Source organism: Petaurus breviceps, unplaced genomic scaffold, assembly GCF_028583685.1.
Source record: "Petaurus breviceps papuanus isolate PSGF00001 unplaced genomic scaffold, PetGlider_PUasm1.0 100, whole genome shotgun sequence".
In the NCBI taxonomy this organism is placed as follows: Eukaryota; Metazoa; Chordata; class Mammalia; order Diprotodontia; family Petauridae; genus Petaurus; species Petaurus breviceps.
This window is the reverse complement of record NW_027185573.1, coordinates 6,239,688-6,257,552: the sequence shown is the minus strand read 5'-3', so window position 1 is coordinate 6,257,552 and position 17,865 is coordinate 6,239,688. Positions and strand designations below refer to the sequence as shown.

Here is a 17,865-nt window from a genome sequence, read left to right as displayed (position 1 = left end):
GATAGATAGATAGATAGATAGATAGATAGATAGATAGATAGATAGATGCTGGATGGATGGATAGATAGATGGACGGATAGATAGATTCTGGATGGATAGATGGATAGATAGATGATAGAGAGATAGATGACAGAGAGATAGATAGATGATAGATAGATAGATGATAGAGAGAGATAGATAGATGATAGAGAGATAGATGATAGATAGATGACAGAGAGATAGATAGATGATAGACAGATAGATAGATAGATAGATAGATAGATAGATAGATAGATAGATAGATAGATAGATAGATAGATAGGCTATGTCTGTCTCTATCTAAGAGTCATCTGCATGGTGATGGTAATTAAGCCCATGGGAGATGATGAGGACATCAAGAGAGAGGGTTAAGAGAAGGTCCCCTAGAACATGGGGAGGTGGACATTCAACAAGGTGAAGCTTTAAACCCTGAGTCTTTGGTGTTCACAGTAGCCCCTGGTGACTGGTTAAGAGAACTGAGACAAGACCTCCGCCCTTCCCTGGGTTTTGTTGCCTTATGCTATAATCTGGTGGACAGCTAGAAGGCTTATGAAACATACACAGACACACACCTCCTATCATTGCACAAGTGCAGCATTCATGGTACAGTGGAAAGATTGCTGGAGTTTGGAAAGAGAGGATCTGGATTCAAATCCCAGCCCTGCCAAATATGACCTGTATTTTTGTCATGCTATTCAGTCATTTTTTTAGCTGTCCAACTCTTCGTGACTCCATTGGGGATTTTCTTGGCAGAGATACTGGAGTGGTTTGCCATTTCCTTCTCCAGCTCATTTTACAGATGAGAAACTGAGGCAAGCAGGTTAAGTGACTTGCCCAGGGTCACCCAGCTACAAAGTGGCTGAGACTGGATTTGAAGTCAGGGAGAGGAGTCTCCCTGACTCCAGGCCCCACTCTCTGTGCACGATGGTGCCCCCTAGCTGCCCTATGACCTGGGTTACTTTCAATCAATCCTTCACCCTTTTTTGTCTCAGATTTCTCAGTTTTGAATGAGGGCGCTGATCTATAGAACCTCCGAGTTCCCCTCCAGCTCTGAGTCTGTGATCTTACAATTTCACAAGGACCAGAAACCATGTTGGACAAAAAACAAAAAATAGCCCCTATCCTCAGGAAAGGCAGCAAGGGGGTGCCATGGTGCACAGAGTGCCAGGTCTGGAGCCAGGAAGACTTATCTCCCTGAGTTCAAATACAGCCTCAGCCACTTCCTAGCTGTGTGACCCTGGACAAGTCACTTAGCCTTGCTTGCCTCAGTTTCCTCGTCTGTAAAACAAGTTGGAGAAGGAAATGGCAAAACCACTCCAGTGTCTCTGCCAAGAAAATCCTAAAACAGGGTCACGAATTCAACACAACCAAAAAATGACTAAACAACAACAAATGTGCCAGGCACTGTGCTAAGTGTTTTACAATTATTATCTAATTTGATCCTCACAACAGCCCCGGGAAAGAGGCGCTGTTATCTCCACTTTACAGCTGAGGAAACTGAGGCAAATAGAGGTTGTGACTTGTCCAGGGTCATTCATACAGCTAGGACATATCTAAGATTGGAAATCAAGTCTGTCCTTCCTCTCTCCCTCTCCCTTTCTCTCTCTCTCTGTCCCTCTCTCTCTCTTTCTCTTTTTTCTTTCTCAGTTTCTCTCTCTCCCTCTTTCTGTCTCTGTCTGTCTGTCTCTCCTCTCCTCTCCTCTCTTTGTCTCTTTCAGTTTCTCTTGCTCTGTCTCTCTCAGTTTCTCTCTCTCAGTTTTTCTCTGTCAGTTTCTCTCTCTCTCTCTCTCTCTCTCTCTCTCTCTCTCTCTCCCTCCCTCTCTCTCTCCCCCCCATCTCTCTCCCTCCTCCTCCTCTTCCCTCCTTTTATTTCTCCCCCTCCCTATCTCCCTTCCTCTCTCTTCTTTCTCCCTCTTTTTTCTCCCCTTCCCTCTTAATTAGATTCACTTCACCATCCTCTCCTTAAGCTCTTGGCCTTCAAGTTTATGACTGTCCATGCTTGCCACCCATCTTACACCTTGTATTCACACAATCCCCATATTCAAACGGGTAAAATACAGAGCTCATCTCTCCCTCTCATTTATGTAGTAGAAGGAGTCCTAAATCTGGAAGCAGAGCACCTGCTCCTACCCCCTTGCTTTCATTGCATTGAAAAGACCCCCCAAAATGTCCCCCTAGGATTTAGAGCTAGAAAGGTTCTTAGTGGTCCTCTAATCCAATCTTCTCAGTTTCCACATGAGGAAACTGGGACTAAGAGGAGGGAAATGATTTGATTAGTAAGAAGCAAAGCCAAGATTACAACCTGGATCGACCCATCAAAACTAAGTGCTCTTCCCAATACCCATCAACTATCCTGAGGAGTTTAACATCTTTGACGAGACCTAAAATCCTGTTACTCCTCATGGGAGAGCCCAGATATAGTCATGGATTGGTCATGAAAGAGTTCATGGCATTTCCAAAGGGCTGTAACATATAAAGCCAATGGGGTCTCTTTGGTCCTAGGGAACAAGAAAGTGGGGCATGTATTTTGTTCTTCTGGGAAAGACAGTTATCAGAGAAAAGGCCCCTAAGTCCAAAATAACAATAACCACCATAGGAGTAGCATGTAGATCCATTGGAAGTCCAGACAACTCAGTGAGCAAGCTCATTAGCAGCTCAGCCTGCCTGCTTCCCCTAGCAGAGAGATACAGGTCAAGAGAAACAGTGTGAGGTCACCCCTTTAGAGAAGAAAGGAGACACGCTGCCTAGAGGGTCGATCTGCTTCTCTTTTACATGCATTAGGGGAGGGGAGCCAAGCTGAAAGGAGGCTGGAATTGGTTCCACTTCATACACATTAGGGGAACTTTATCCTCAGGGACCAAGGGTCAGTTAGAGGAATGATTTCCCACTCTCCCTGACCCCTACACTACACAAAGCCACGTACATCTTGGCTCCATAGGAGAGTGGGAAAAGATCAAGCCTAGTAGTCAGGGGTCCTGGGTTTGAATCCCAGTTCTGTCTTTTATTTGCTGTGTGACTTTATGTTAATTTCTAAACCTTTATGGGTCTCAGTTTCCTCATCAGGAAAATGAAAGCATTGATTTGATTCAGCACTAATATTCCTTGACTCTCTGAAGAAGAGGTTCTTAACCTTCTGTGGATAGATTTCAGAGAGTCAGTGAACCTAGATGGGGAAAAATATTACCTTATTTTTAATAACCTCTAACTGAAATTTGGCGTTCCTTTCAATTAAAAATGAAGGCTATTATCCTGAGGTTTTACTGGTTTGCCACAGGGGTCCATGCAATAAAAAAAGGTTAAGAACCTCTGCTGTAAAATATGTAGTGGGTATGGCAGGAAGGTAGGGGAATGGAGGGAGGAGGAATTATGCTTTGAAACCTTGCTGGGGACAAGGAGTAGTGAAATCATTTACTTATGTTCCAAGCACTTTTTTCTCTTTAAAGTTTCATTAGGCTTACCTGACAAAGTAAAAGGTCAGCAAGGAAGGGGTGAAGGCAGGGGCCAATAATGAGAGGAAGAGAAATTCCAAAGAATAGTTTTTCTATATCATCTCTCATTATTCTTCTTACCAAACATTCCCCATCTATTTTCTCATTCTCACATTGTCCATGACCCCCACTTAACACTTAATGCTAAAATCAGTTGCTGTTGTTTAGTCACTTTCAGTCATGTCTGAGTCTTTGTGAGTCCATTGGGGTTTTCTTGGCAAAGATACTGGAGTGGTTTGCCATCTCCTTCTCCAGCTCATTTTACAGATGAGGAAACTGAAGCAAACAGGGTAAAGTGACTTGTCCAAGGTCACACAGCTAGTCTGAGGCCAGATTTGAACTCAGGTCTTCCTCATTCCAGACCTGGCACTCTATTACCTGTGCCTCCTAACTGCTAAAATCAATACTAAATAAACTCCAAGACGGTCAGATAGAATGGAACCTTCTTGAGGGGAAGGACTTATTTAATTTTTATCTTTGCATCTACAGCACCTAACACAGTACCTATCATATGCTCAAATACTCTAATGGATACATGTTCTCTTTAATGCAAATTTCCCCTTCAAAGAAAATCAAAACTCATCTTCACTCACCCATCCTGTGCAATTTCCCCATGTCATCCCATAAGTTTGCCACGAGGGGTCTGTCAGACATGCTGGAAACTTCCTCAATTTCTATTAGCATCTTGAGACTCTGAAAGACATTTTACACTATCCATCAGTCAATCAACAAATATGTATTAGGTGCTTAATGTGTGTTAGGTCTTGTACTAAGTGCTGGGGATACCAAGAAAAACCAAAGCCAATTCATCCTTACCCTCAGGGAGTTTACATTCTAATTTGGGAGGCTACATGTACTTAGGTAGATACCTACATGATGTTTGCTACCTTAGGTCCTTGGGCATCTCCAATTTACAAAGAAGGTTGTAACAGACTAAGAGTTTAACTGACTTGCTCAGTGTAGCATAAGCTCCTAAGGGTCTGAGGCAGAATTTGAATTCAGATCTTCCTGATTTCATCTACCTATTATACCACCTAGCTTCCTATGATGATATGAGTAAAGAGGGAAAAGGAGGAGGGGTGGAAATAGAATGAGGGATGAAAAGTGATCTAATTTGTCTGGAATGTTGATTAAATGAAGCATTAGTTAAATCTGGACAGGTGATTTAGAGTTGGATGATGAAGGGTCTTGAACACAAGAGTCAGGGATTATACTTCATTCTATAAACAATGGGGACCCCCTATAGGTTTTTGAATAGGGGATACACATGTTCCATGTGGTGCATTAGGGTGATGGCTCAGACAAGAGAATTGAAGGATGCATTTGAAAGGGGCTAATTACTGGCTGGACATGGTGGTTGTATGTCCTACTGCCGGGGAGGCTAAGGTTGGGGGATCACTTGAACTTGGGAGTTCTGAGTTAGAGTACGGTTAGAGCCCATCCACAATAGGTCTGGCATCAATATGGGGGACTCCTGGAAATGGAGTGACACCAGGCTGCCCAAATCCCGCTCACATCAGATAATATCAGGGTAAAGCTTCTGGTGTGATCAGCATGGGGACTGGGCTCATGAACTATCATCACATCTGGGTGAGAGAGGGAAATCCAATCTCTTGTCTACAAAAATAAGGGAGGGACAGAGGGAATAGAGTGGAAGTTAAAAGAGGATAGTATAATCATCTAGGTTAGAAAAGAACATGAGCTGAGGTCATGGCAATGGGAGAGAAAAGAAGGGGCTTAGATATGAATGTATTATAGTTAGAAAAATGAAAGATTTGACAATTAGTTGGATATGTACAGTCAAGGACCAGGAAAAGACAAAGATGAGTCAAAAGCAGCCAGGTGGCATAATGCATAGAATTTCAGATCTGAATCAGGAAGACACAAGCTCAAATTTCACTTCAGACGTTCACTGATTTTGTGACCCTGGACAAGTCACTCAACCTCCATCAGCTTCAGTTATCTTATCTACAAAATAGGGATAATAGCAGCATCTATATACCAGGGTTGTTGTGAAGATCAATGAGATATATTTTTCTTGTTTTTTTTAATAGTATTTTCTTTTTTCCCCAATTACATGGGTTTTTTTTTGCTTTTTTTTTAGAGGGCAATTGGGATTAAGTGACTTGCCCAAGGTCACATGGCTTGTTTTTTTGTGTTAAGTGTCTGAGGCGGAATCTGAACCCATGTCTTCCTGACTCCAGGGCCGGTGCTCTATTCACTGTGCCACCTAGCTGCCCCTACAATTACATGTTAAAACTATTTTTTTTAATTTTAAAAAGAGTTTTGAGTTCCAAATTCTATCTCTCTCCCTCTCCTCCCTCTCCCTGAGAAGGTAAGCAATCCCATATAGGCTATGAATGTGCAATCATCTAAAACATTTCCATATTAGTCATTTTGTACAAGAAGACTCAAACAAAAAAAAAGAATGAAAGGAAAGAAGGAAGGTTAAAATATGAAATGAAAAAGAAAATAAGAAAGAAAAAAGTGAAAAATAGTATGTTTCAGTCTGTATTCAGATAATATTAGTTCTTTCTTTGGACATAGAATGTTTCATCATGAGTCCTTTGGGATTGTCTTGGATCATTGTATTGCTGAGAATAGTGAAGTTATCATACAATATTGTTGTTACTATGTACAATGCTCTCCTGGTTCTGCTCACTTCGCTATGCATCAGTTCATGTAATTCTTTCCAGGTTTTTCTGAAATCATTCTGCTTGTTGTTTCTTATAACACAATAATATTCCATTGTATCATACACCACAGCTTCTTTAACCATTCCCCAACTGATGGACATCCCCTTGATTTCCAATTCTTAGCCACCACAAAAAGAGATGCTATATAAATATTTTTGTACAAATAATTCCTTTTCCCTTTTTTTGAATGAGATATTATTTGTAAAGTACTTTGTAAAGCTTAAAGCACTAAGTAAATTATTAGATGACTCCAAGGTGGTAAGCCTCAGGGAGTAGAAAGACCGTGACTCTTTGAACAGAAACAGACAGATAATGGGAAAGCTTAGGAAATGGTGAGTGGAGAGTTCAAGATTCTTGAACCAGGAACTTACATGGTCAGGAATGTGTTTTAGGAGGATTATTTTGGCAACTGTGCAGAGAGGATGGATTAGGCAGGGTAGAAACTGAAAGCAGGGAGGCCAGTTAGGAAGCTATTATAGTATTCTAGGTGAGAGATTTAGATAAGTGCCTGAAAGAGAGGTCGCCATGGGAGTGAATAGAAAGGTATAGATATAAAAGATATTGTGTAAGTAGAATTAAGTCTGGGCAATTGATTTGGATATATTGCTATGTAGGCAGTGTGGTGGGTGAGAGTAAAGGATGAATTGAGCTGTAAAGCCTGGGTACAAGGGAGGATGGAGGTTCCCTTTAAAATAAGTAAGCCAATTTAGAGTAGTGCAAGGTTGAGAGTGAGAAGATTGAATTGATCCTGTATCGTTTTCTTATTGATCCCATTTACAACTAATTGCTTTTGTCCTATAACAGTTTAAGTCACGATTCTTTGTCTCTAAACTTAGTTCAGAGATTCAGTTGGCCTGTAATGGGTTGTTTAAAAATCCAGTTCTCCTGCTTATTGCTGACCTGTTCTTTCCTCAAGAAATTTAGCATATCCATCCCTTGGGGGATGGATATGAACATAAGGGAGGCAGGTTCAGTAACTTTGTACCACCAGGCTATCCTTCAGGAATGTCAAGTTTGCTATCCACACAACCTGGTCGTTATCCCTAAACCTTACAGCCACTCAAAGAAGGAACATTTCTTAGTCTCAGGAGAGAAGGGTGAGAAGTGGTCATCACCAGCCACCATTACCAAACTTCCATCCTTTCTCTGTGCCTTAGTTCTGTAACCAATCATGTTGTCCTCAATCCATGATGTCATCTGTTCTGTTCTTTATTCTGTACTCCCCAGAATCTATAAAAGGGGAGTTATCTGTCTTCTCAGGGTCTTTGGTGTAAATGGAGGCAAGCCATTGACTCATTATTGACATATATACATCACTATTAATAAATGTTATCTTTTGCAGAGAATTGCCTCAGTTTACCTTTTTGTTAAAATTCACCCGTAATAGGGGGTACCATTAATAATAATAGTTACTATTTTACACATGTTAAGTTTGAGGTGCCTATTGGACTTCCAGGTGAAATTCTATGCACTATGCCACCTGGCTGCCTTTGACTTCCAGGTGGAGATTTCTATCATAATAGTAATCATTAACCATAAAACATGGCTCTTTAAGGTTTACATGTGCTATTTCATTTGATATAAATGTTAGCTATGATGATGATAGTGATTATCATTTGATCCTCACAACTACTCTGTGAGGTATTTTTACTACTGAGGGGAAACTGAGGCTGAGAAAAGACTGGACTAGGGTCACACAGGTAGTAAGTGTCAGAGACAGGATCTCCAAGTCTAGTGCATTAGCTGGAGCTCTGAAGAGGGATGAAGGCTATAGATACCCAAATAAGAATCATTAGCATAGAGGTGATAATTGGACTCTTGGAGTCCATGAGATCACTGAAAGAGAATGCAGATAGAGAAGCAGGGAGGCGCTATTATTTTCCTATTTTATAGATGAGGAAACTGAGGTCAGCAGGTTAAGTGAATTGCCCACGTTCACAGGACTAATTTGAACTCAGATCTTCTTAACTCCAGGTCCAGAGTTCTATCTATTGAACCTCTTACCTGTTAAAAGGGAGAAGAGTTAAGGGATGAAGGCTTGAAGGGATATCAGGATTATATGAAGGTATATGAAGGACTGAAGAGAGCTAGGCATGTTTGCAGGAAGCAGTGAAAAGAGCCCAACAACTAAGGAGACATCGAAGAGGAGAAACAAAAAGGTGTAATAATGATTGGAGAGGCAAGTAAGATGGGTTAAAGGGTATAAACAGGTCACTTGCTCTACCTGTGCCTCAGTTTCCTCAATTGTAAAAAAAGAGGGGATTGTACTAAATAGTCTCCAAGGTCCCTTCCTGCTCTAGAACTGGTCTATGTCTGGTCTCTGATGATGGAGAAAAGCTGACTTTGACTAGAACAGTTAATTAACTTGCAGGGGACAGAGCTCTGGATGGAGTCAGAGGAATCTAGCTTGCGTCTCTGCTTTGCCATAGGACATCTACATGATCTAAAGCAAACCATTTAATACCTCTGGGCCTCTATTTGAAAAACCTGTAAAAAGAAGGAATTGGAATTATCTGTAAAAACACCACTGGTAAGAGCCTGGAGCAAAGGAGGAGAGGATGCATGCTGATGGAGAGAGGTTTGGAGAGGCAGAATAGGAAACTCCTGATGGGACAGAAACTTGTCCCATTTTCCTCCATAAAATAAGAGCTGAGGTCTTCTGTCCAGAGGAGAAGGGAAAGGTCATATAGACTTGAGAAAGAAGTTAAATGTAAGCTCCTTGAGGGTGGGCGTTATCACCTTTTTTTTTTTAAACACTGTGCATTTTATTTTTTATTATTTTTTTTTAATTTTTTAGCTTTTTGGAGGGGCAATTGGGGTTAAGTGACTTGCCCAAGGTCACATGGCTAGTTTTTGTGCTAAGTGTCTGAGGCTGGATTTGAACTCAGGTCCTCCTGACTCAAGGGCCGGTGCTCTATTCAAACTGCGCCGCCTAGCTGCCCTATCATCTTTACCTTTATATCCTCTCCACATGGGACAGGGCATTAGCATTTGTGACCTTGTACCTGAGGAATGGGAGGTTTATTCCTGTCTCTCTCTCCCCGGTGATCCTTTGTTATTGTTTAGTCAATGAATTGTATCTGATTCTTCATGACCCCATTTGCGGTTTTCTTGACAGAGATGCTGGAGTAGTTTGCCATTTCCTTCTCCAACTCATTTTACAGAGGAGGAGACTGAGGCAAACAGGGTTAAATGACTTGCCCAGAGTCACACTGCTAGTAAATGTCTGAGGTTGAGTTTAAACACTCAATTCACCACTACCTAACTGCTAGTGATCCTTCCTTTTTTTTTTTTTTTTTTTGCTCCGTGATAGACTCATCATCTTAATAAGTCTTTTCCTGCAAAGGGCATTTAGCAGAGTGATTGTTACCGTTCCAGGTTGGCAAAACCTTATCACCCATGCTAATGAGGCTTTACTAAATGAATTGTCTTCAATTCAGCCTCCATGGAATGAATGTGTAATTTAAACCTGTCATTCAACAATGAGATTTCTTTCAAAATGGAATGATCTTTTCACCAGTAGCAAGACTAGTGAGGTACCTCCTGAAAAATAACCACTCAGCAGTTATGGGACCAGTGAGGAAGCCTCTGGCCCATTTTGCCACTGATAATGATGAAAAAGATGCTTTTCTTATTTCAGATTAGGGATAAGTCTCTGCCTATAAAAGAAGGGGGTTGGACTAAGTGAACTCTGAGGTCCCTTCCAGCACAAAGTCTACGATGCCTGGATTTTGGGTGCTAGAAATAATGGATGGTATTGTGTCTCCAGCCAAAGTAGGCAAACAAGGGTTAAGTGACTTGGCCAGGGTCACCCAGCTAGTAAGTGTCTGAGGCTGGATTTGAACTCAGGAAGATGTCTTCCTGACTCTAGACCTGGCAAGATGGCACTAGGGTGGATAGAGCAAACCACTGGAGTTTATTGAATAGGCCTGGCATGCTCAGACCTGCAATTTAGAAAAATTGCTTTGGCAATTTTTCACTGGAGTGGGGAGAATTTGAGGCAGGAAGATCTACCAAAATGCTATTGTGATAGTCCAGGCACAAGGTGATGGGGTCCTGTACCAGGCTATTTGAATAGATAAAAGGGAGGGCTTATAAAAGAGATACCATGAAGATAGAAATAACAAACTTTGGCAATGGAGTGGGCATGTGGTATAGGGGTGAGAACACTGGTTCTGGAGTCCCAGAACCTGGGTTAAAAGCCTGTCTCTGATGCTGTGTATGTGACACTGTCTGTGTGCCCTAGAGCAAATCACTTTTCTCTAGGCCTCAGTTTCCTCCGCTGTAAAATCTGAATGACAATGCTTGTTCTTTCCCCTTCATGGGGCAAGGAAAGGGCTACACCAGTGTGAGTTGCTGCTCTGATGAATTTTATCTCACATGGTAGAATGGAGAGCCCTGTCAGAAGACCAAGTATGGAATCCCAACTAGCTATGTGAACTTGGGCTAATCACTGAACCTTTATCAACCTCAGTCTTTAAATGGGAATAACCATCCCTGTTTTACCTAGATCAGTTATAAGACCTTAAAGTACTAAATATATATTAATAGAACCCCAGAAGAAGTACATTTATTATGTTTTCATTCATAATGCCTGTCTATTGTTATCCATTCTCAACATCTGGCTTCCTTCAAGTTCGGCTCAAGCCTCCACCTTTCTGCAGGAGGCCTCGTCTAATGTCCCAAGCTGCCAGTGCCTCTCTCTCTAAGATTACCATCCATCCACTTCATATTTATGCTCATGCTGTCTTCTCCATTAAAGTGTAAACTCCCTGATGACAAGGATTGGTTTTGTTTTGACTTTTTCTTTGTCTCCCTAGCTCTTAGCACACTGACTAGAACAGGGTAGGCTTTTAATAAACGTCAGTTCATCTAAAATTTGCATGGAGTAAACTTTGTACTCCTATATATCTTGAGCACTCTGATTTCATTTTGGTTTGGAGAGAGAAATCTGAGCAAATGTTCTTAGCAGGATAAGCTAGTCAGCATGTCTAATGCTAAGTTTGTATTATAGAATTCAATTCAACAAGCATTTAGTCATCACCTAGCTGGGACAGTTGATCGAGCACTTGACGTGGAGGCAGAAAGATCTGATTTCAAATTCTGCCTTAGACACTTACTAACTCTATGACCCTGATTGAGTCATTTCATCTCTCTCAGACTCAGTTCCCTCATCTGTAAAATGGGGATCATAATAATACCTACCTCCCAGGGTATCTCAAATGAGATAACATAGAGAGTGCTTACTTTGTGCTAGGCACCAAGCTAGCCCAGTACATAGGGTCAGGTGTGTGGGCCAGTATTGGTGAATCATCCCATAGAGCCCACAAACCCACCCAAAAAGCCCAAACAAACCACAAGTGATGTCTGATGGGTAAGGTGCCCTCCCCAGCCAGAAGCAGCTGTTTTCCTGGCAGCTTCCTTTTCTGTGCCATAGCTGAAATGGTGCAGACAAAGGCATTCATCTACCCCTGGGCAGCTCCAGGGACAGACAATAAGTATTTGTTTATCTGCCTTTGGCAAACACAAAGCAATTATGATGCCTCGAATCTCTATACACTTGTCCCTGTGTTGGGAACCATGCCATACAAAATTGTTATTTAAAATAAAGACTGGGAGAGGAGTTCTCCCCAACAGAGAAGATGCCTTCTTAGGAGCAAGGGGGTTCCTGAAAGATGGGGACCCTCGGGAAGGAAAGGAGGGATTATTTGGGCATATAATCCAACCCATGGCTGCTGTCTGATTGTTCCATATAGAGAGAATTTTTATCTTCCCCCAACTAAACTGTAAACTTCCTGAGGGCAGGGAATTTATGGTATTCTTCTGATCAAAATCCTTCCTCCCCTAGCAGCTAGACCAGGAGGCTAAACAATTAGCACTAACCCAAAAGTAGAGTGAGTTGCCTTGTGAATTAGTGTGTTCCTAACACTGGAAGTCTCTGAGCAAAGATCCAGTGCTCACTGATTGGGAATGGCATAGAATAGATTTTTTTTTCTAAGGGTGTTGGACTAGATAGATGGCATCTAGAGTTCCTTTTAGCTTTGTGATTCTGTAACTTCTGTAATTTCCACCTTTCCAATCTTTAAACTAGCTATTGACATCATTTCCCACTATTTCCCAAGTATTTTTTTTTTTATTCCTTTCTCTATTTCTAGATCTAGATGCTTTGTTTTTCTGAGGCTAAGTGTGTGATCCTGGGTCATATATGGAAGAATATACCCTCCCAATCTCACAACAATGGAAATAGTGACAGCCACACTCTTAAGTTCAAGTGGTCATTCATTGTAAGGTGGGGTCTCTTGATCTTTGTAGGTCCTCCAGCTCCACCCCAAGATGTCACCATTCAAGCCGGGACCACTCCAGCAACCATACAGGTCTCCTGGAAACCACCAATTCTCACACCCACTGGAATGTCCAATGGAGCAAATGTTTCTGGCTATGGTGTTTATGCAAAAGGACAGAGGGTGAGTTTCCCACACCACACCCCCTGAGTAGTGCCACATGAGTAGGAAGATCACAGACTTTGGAGCCCAAGACCTGAGTTTGGGTTCCAGTTCCATCCCTTACTAGCTGTGAGATCTTGGGCGAGTCATCTAATCTTTCTGGGCTTCACTTTCTTCATGTGTAAAGAGAGGGAATTGGGTTAGATGAGCTTTAAGTGACTTTCTACCACTGACATTCAGTGATTCTATCATATATCCAAATTCCAGTTCTCAGCATCACTGGATTTAATGCCTCCCAAAGAAAAGGTGGATGACACCCACACTCCTCCAGAGCACTGTGGGGCTCTTTTGTTTAGAGCAGAGGCCATTGACCAGGTGGGCCTCCCCAAAACCAAATTTAGGGAAAAAACTATGAAACAAGGGCAACTCTCCCCACTTTCAGCATTCCTTCCCCAGTAAGATCCCTGATGCCTTTATCCTAAGCCCCAACTGCCCTCTGTCTTCCCATTTAGTATCTCACCTTAACCAGCTCTTCCCAGTGCATTTCTCTGAACCCTTCCTATAATTCCCAACAAAAGTCCTGAGTACCATTCCTGGAAAATTTTAAGATGTGACTCCAGATCATCTCAGCTAAATTTACTGGAGAAGATGCCTCTGTATGGTCTTTTCCAGCTCTAGAAAGGTTCATAGGACCACAAGTTGAGAGCTAGAATGGACCTCAGAGGTTACTTGGTCAAAATTTCTGATTTTTCAGATGAGGAAACTGAGATCCCTAAAGGTGACAGTTTTCCCAAGGTTTTCCTGGTAGCAAGCAGCAAAGCTGAAATTCAGACTTGGGTCAATCACCTCCAGATCCAGAGACTTTTAAATTATAGCATGCTGCTACTAATTATTATTTTTTTTGCTTTTTTTTTTGGAGGGCAATTCAGGCTAAGTGACTTGCCCAAGGTCACAAAACTAGTTTTTGTGTTAAGTGTCTGAGGTCAGATTTGAACTCAGGTCCTCCTGACTCCAGTGCCGGTGCTCTATTCACTGTACCACCTAACTACCCCTCTGCTACTAATTATTAATTGGATTGTTGGTGGCCAGAAAGAGTTATCCCTCATCATTCATTTGCCTAGTTAACAATTCATTGTCTTTAAATACTAAAGGAAATCAGGACTAGAATGATTTATTCCCCTTTGGGGTATTGACATTTGAACAGAGGACACTGCCTTAATCTAGAACAAAAGTCTCTTACCTTTCTTCAGTTCCTGTTCCCCCGTGGCAGCTGGGTGAAACCTGGAGACCCTTTTTCAGAATCATCTTTTTAAATAATTGAAGGAAACAATCCCAGTGGTAGTAAAAATAGCAACATCATTTTTTTTTCCATCCCAGTTCATGGACCCCTTGAAATCAGTCCACAGGTCATAGACCCCAAGTTTAAAACCCCAGGCCTAGAAGAATGAGACTCTAAAATTTACATTCTAACAGACCAGTAGTACTTTGGATTATTCCCCACCTTCCTGTTAGATGATAAAGATTACCATCAAGTCAACTAGCCCCCAGTCCCTTCTTACCAGACATGAAAAGATGATGGCCCCTCTCACTGGGCCCATTAGGTCCCAAATGTTTCTCATTAAACATATTTTGTTCAAGCCATGTCTGTTTGGCACAGGATTTCCTGCCCAGTTTGAACTTGGCTTGGCCGACTCCACATTTCTTCCAGTTAGATGGGCAGTTAGACCTGGCAGTAATTAGCATTTACTTACTACACACAGTAGCCAGCTTTCCCTTCACTGACTATTGGCAAGAGAAACGATATGGGTCTAATAGATGACACCAGGAAGGGCATCTGTCAACAAGCTTTTGAGTTGGCTCTCTGTGTCCTTAGGTGGCTGAAGTCATCTTCCCGACAGCTGACAGCACAACGGTGGAGCTCATACGCATCCGGAGCCTGGAAGCCAAGGAGGTGACCGTGAGAACCCTTTCCACCCAAGGTGAATCCATGGACTCCTTAACAGCTGCCATTCCACCCGACCTACTGGTGCCTCCAACCCCACACCCTCGAACTACTCCTAAACCTAAGCCATTAGCAAGTGCCGGAGCCCCAGATACCAAAGACGAACAGTTGGGTCCCCACATCAAAATGGATGAGTCTTGGGAGCAGACTCGCTCGGCTGCCCCCACACACGGCCACATGCTGGAACCCCCAGCGTCCAATTTTCCGAGCTCGGCTCCAGGGAGGCGCTCACCCTCACCCAATCGGATTCTCCCACAGCCGCAGGGCGCCCCTGTCCCCAACACTGTGGCTAAAGCCATGGCCCGGGAAGCCGCGCAACGGATGGCGGAGAGCAATCGAGTGAGTAAGGATGCCTTTGCGCTTATTGGTTTATCTTCCTTGGGGAGGTGCCTAACTTAATATTGCCAATCAATTTAATTCATTTCAATTCAGCGAATGCTCATTGCTTTCTATAGGGTAGGCAAGGGAGATACAAAATTAAAGGAAACAGCATCTGCCCTCAAGAAGCTTATCTTCTGTTGGAGGGTTGCGACATGTTCTCATATAATTACATATCATCATAAGAGTGGGATAGGGGAAGCAATTTCATGGGTATAGAAAACTCCTAGTGTGCAAATTTCCTCTTCTGTGGGACAACACTCTATAACATAGAGTCACAGAGAGTTGTCTGAGTGCATTGTGAGATTAAAGGACTTGTCCATGACTGCATATGTAGGCAAGACCCACATTTCAATAGTAGATAGCTAAAAGTAGCTATAATTTTTTTTAAGTGAGCATTTATATAATGCTTTGAGGTTAGTAAAGGGCTTCACATATATTATGTTAGGAGTTCTCATGTGATCCTCACATTAACTCTGGTAGGTACAGGGCATTATTATCTCCCTTTTACAGATAAGGAAACTGAGGCTGGGAGAGGTTAAGTTAACACAGTTAATAGGTATCTGAGGCTGGATTTGAACTTGGGGATTTCTGACCCTCCCCCCCACCACACACAAAAATGGTGGTTTTTTCCATGCTTTTGGAGTAGAACTTCACAGAGTTCCTTTAGCCCTTGCTAAATGTTCTCTTCCCCTAGAAATATCTTTCCATCACTTTCCACCTGTTTTCTGCTAACTACTTGCAGAGGCCACACGTCTGCCATGGTCATAGTTCATAAATGCCATGGGAGCTGCTGTGATTAGGATCACGGATTTCAGTTTTGAAAAGGTGATAATAGAGGAAGGAAATGTTCTGAGAAGAGGATATCCCAGGAGATAATAACTCCTGCCACCAGGTTCCTTGGCATTTTGACTGCTCCTTTCCTCTCAATCATTTATTCTTTTATTACTGTGTAATAAGCTTGTACAACCTGACCCTTGCCCTTACAACGCTCATGATTTGTTTTGGTTGATAGGACTTCAAAACACAGGAAAAGTGTAATTTATGATGGGAGTGTGTCATGATGGAGAGCACTGACCTGGCCTTGGGGGACCTGCTCTGCAAATTGCCTCAGTTTCCTCATCTGTAAAGTTATTATAATCCTGTATCTCTTCGCCTACCTTCCTTCCCACTATTCTCCTTTCCTTCCTTCTTCCTCCATTTCTCCAGAGCTTGGCACATTTCCTGTCACATAATAGGCACTTTGAAAAATGTTTATTTCCCCTCCCTCCCCCTCCTTGCTTCTCTTTCCTTATTTCCCTCCCTTCTTCCTTCTTCACTGGGTCATTGTGGGGCTCAAATTAGGTAACATATGCAGAGTGCTTTGCAAGTGTTTGCAAAGTATTATTTTTGTTATTATTATGGAAGAGTCAGCTTGGTGGCATGGATAGATGGCCTCAGAGCCAAGATCTGGGTTCTATCCCTGCCTCTGATATGGGTACATATGGCTGTGTGATTGAGCAATGGGCTACATTTCCAAGTGCCCCTGGCGAATTTGCTAAGACTCCTCAGTTAAAGAGAAAATGCCTACCTGTACTGGAAGAGAAAATTTCCTCACTATTAAAAATTTCCTTGTCTATTCTAATGAAATAGCATCTCCAAAAAGAATTGCCATGCTGAGAATATTCACCGGTCACTATAGTAAAACCACACAGAGCCATAGATTTAGAACTGGAAGGATGACCTTAATTAAGCCCCTTGGTGAGGACTTCAGGGGCTGGAGAGTGTCACCAGGGGCCTTCCAGTAATGAAAGTGTTTTAAAGGAGAGGAGTAGAGGCCACCAGGGAAGTCAGATCTATCTCCTCTGCCACCATATTGCCAGGCATCATTCCTAGTCTTGTCTGACTCTTTGCATTTGGAGGTGTTTGTTTGTTTGTTTGTTTTTTTGGCAAAGCTACCAGAGAGGTTTGCCATTTCCTTTTCCAGCCCATTTTACAGATGAGGAAACTGAGGCAAACAGGGTGAAATGACTTGCCCAGGGTCTCACAGCTAGTAAGTGAACTGACAAAGAGGAGCCTTCCTGACTCTAGGCCCAGCACTCTATCCACTGTACCACCTACATCAAGTCCTAATTCCTTGGAGCTCAAGAAAAAGAGAGGGGTTAGACTCAAGTTCTGTAGACCCTTTCTGCTCTGACAGTCTAAGGTTTGTGATTCTCTGAATACCACTGTGTATCTGAAAGAGCATTGGGTGCTAAGATGCTACAGGCCTGAAAGTAGAGGCCTGCTCAAAGGAGAGACCTTCTTATTCTTCCCTCTGTTCCTGCCCCTGAGAGATGCTGGCTGAGCAGGACCAAATTCCCCTCTAAAGCAGTAGCAACCTCCTTTCCTGGAAGCAGGGGGTCTCTGGGGCTTCCGCCTCTCCCGTGCTCATCCTCTCCCACCTGGGGCTCTGCCCAAGCCTACACAAGGCAAGCCGCAACAGACGCGGTCCCCGCCAGGAAAGAACTTGACCCTTCACTCCTTTCTGCCCAGTCTGTGCTCAAACCATCTGTTCTGTCTGCATCAGAAGTGTGTCCTTCCTTGCTGCTACCCTGAATCTCAGCAAATATCAAAGCAGGAGGGCCTGATATCTGCCTTCCTTTCCTTCTTTTCTTCTTTCATTCCTTTTTCCATCTCCTTCCTTCTCTCCCTTTCTCTCTTCTCTATCTCCATTTCTCCCTCCCTCCCTTCCTTTCTTCTTCCTCACATTTTCCTCCCTCCTTCCTTTTCCTCTTTCTCACATTTTCCTCCTACCTTCCCTTCCTTCCTTTCTTCTTGCTCACAGTTTCCTCCCTCCTTCCCTTCCTTCCTTTCTTCTT

General features: G+C 42.7%; 1 protein-coding gene across 2 annotated transcripts in view; it reads left to right on the top strand.

The window, feature by feature from the left end:
- LOC138168073 (RIMS-binding protein 2-like) overlaps positions 1–17,865 on the top strand; it is a 490,664-nt gene that overhangs the window by 427,949 nt on the left and 44,850 nt on the right. For both annotated transcript variants that reach the window (XM_069097401.1, XM_069097946.1), the window contains exons 14-15: positions 12,515–12,666; positions 14,519–14,986. In XM_069097401.1, coding sequence (XP_068953502.1) covers positions 12,515–12,666; positions 14,519–14,986 — 620 coding nt within the window. The remainder of the gene's footprint in view (positions 1–12,514; positions 12,667–14,518; positions 14,987–17,865) is intronic.